Raw genomic sequence first — 1,544 nt, forward strand, 5'->3', positions numbered from 1 at the left:
AGCCGTATCCACTATAGCCTCCATAACCGTATGGGCTGGCCTCAGGTTCTGCCAAAGCGACAGTAACGAGAGCTACAACCACCTAAACACATAAAAAGTTGAACATGTACCTTATAATGTTCATAGGTATCCATGGATATTGATTTTTGGACTGCACTACTAATATTCCGCAATACTGACCACGAACTTATACATCTTAAGAGAGAGATTACAGACACATGTGAAGAGTAAAGAGGATCCTCCTTAACTAATGTGTAATTGCTTTGGCTCCCCTTTTATACGCCTACCAATGGATGGATGGGCCTTTAAATGCCACGTGGTTGTTTGTGCAGCCGTAGCATTTGACGCAAAAATTACTATCGCAAGTGATCGAACTACTGCCACTCATTACCTAGAAAATGTCAATGGCGACAACTCGTCATCATGAACATAGAAGGTGAGGAATCGTCTTCCTTTCAATGATCTTTTGAAATCATGAAGTTTACATCCTTTCATAGACATATTTCTCTCCTTTCGGGCCGAAATATTTTTGATTGAGATTTTCTATCATGAGACGTGTGCATTGTTGTTGGAATGATTTCATGTTTTAAAGTGCCACTTCTTTGTCATTCTTGGGTAATTGCAAAGAGATCCATGGAAAGTAAATCAATGGACTAGAATTTGAAGTTTGCTAGAATAATGCACAGTAGAAGTATTTCAATCCCGATCAAGAGTTTGCTTACGAACGAGTAGCCATATATCAAAAATTCAGTGTTACGAGGGAAACTTGGCTTTGAAAGGCTTCTCTGGATTAGTTACGAAATAGTTTAGTTACCCACTGGAGGTAGGGATTCTGCAGTCGGGTTTCCCCTTTGGACCAAGCATGTCGTTCCCACTTTACACCGCTATTGTAATTCAGATACTACTGGTTGTTATACTTTATAACTTTCTACCTATTTCATCTGCGAAAGAATTCAACGAAGCCCCTTTGATTTCAACAAGTTTTGGTAAGCTCATCATTGAAATCAGCCTGATTTATCTATGAAGATGATTCATCACATTCACTCTTCCTCTGTCAGGTCAAGTTAGAGGTAAATTAGACTTATCTCAAAATGGAAAGGTATATGCCCAGTATTTAGGGATTCCATATGCTCAACCACCGATTGGATCCAGAAGATTTAAGCGCCCTGAACCTTATGAGGGGGTATGGCGTCAAGCCCGAGATGGTACAAAACCACCCACTCCATGTATTCAAAAGAGTAAAAAGGAATCAGGAAAGATGATCGGCAAAGAAGATTGCTTGATCCTTAATGTCTACAAACCAGGTAAAGATAACCAGGCAGGTTTCGATTTCGAAGCAAACTTTTCACTTCTCAAAACCTCTCCGAATGTTTCCTTTCAATAAAAACAGAGAAAATAGACTTGATTCCCAATCTATTTCCCAGATTTTCAAAGCTGATATCATAGGAATTCTTCAAATTGTAGGATCTTGCACGGGTATCTCGAAATGCGCTGTTTTGGTTTGGATTCACCCGGGTGGTTATTCTTCAATGGATGGCTCGCCA

General features: G+C 39.8%; 1 protein-coding gene and 1 long non-coding RNA gene across 2 annotated transcripts in view; one reads left to right on the top strand and one right to left on the bottom strand.

Moving 5' to 3' along the window:
- LOC131876963 (pupal cuticle protein 36-like) overlaps positions 1–243 on the bottom strand; it is a gene marked incomplete in the record, with an annotated part of 944 nt that extends 701 nt beyond the window's left edge. The window contains 2 exon segments of the mRNA XM_059222512.1: positions 1–82; positions 181–243. Of these exon segments, the coding sequence (XP_059078495.1) occupies positions 1–82; positions 181–195 (97 nt within the window).
- A 477-nt stretch (positions 244–720) lies between these two features.
- On the top strand, positions 721–1,544 carry LOC131876965 (uncharacterized). Its single transcript, XR_009372837.1, has 3 exons — positions 721–986; positions 1,059–1,304; positions 1,465–1,544. It is a non-coding gene; the product is annotated as an uncharacterized LOC131876965 (long non-coding RNA).

The sequence above is a fragment of the Tigriopus californicus genome, chromosome 2 (assembly GCF_007210705.1).
Source record: "Tigriopus californicus strain San Diego chromosome 2, Tcal_SD_v2.1, whole genome shotgun sequence".
Classification (NCBI taxonomy): Eukaryota; Metazoa; Arthropoda; class Copepoda; order Harpacticoida; family Harpacticidae; genus Tigriopus; species Tigriopus californicus.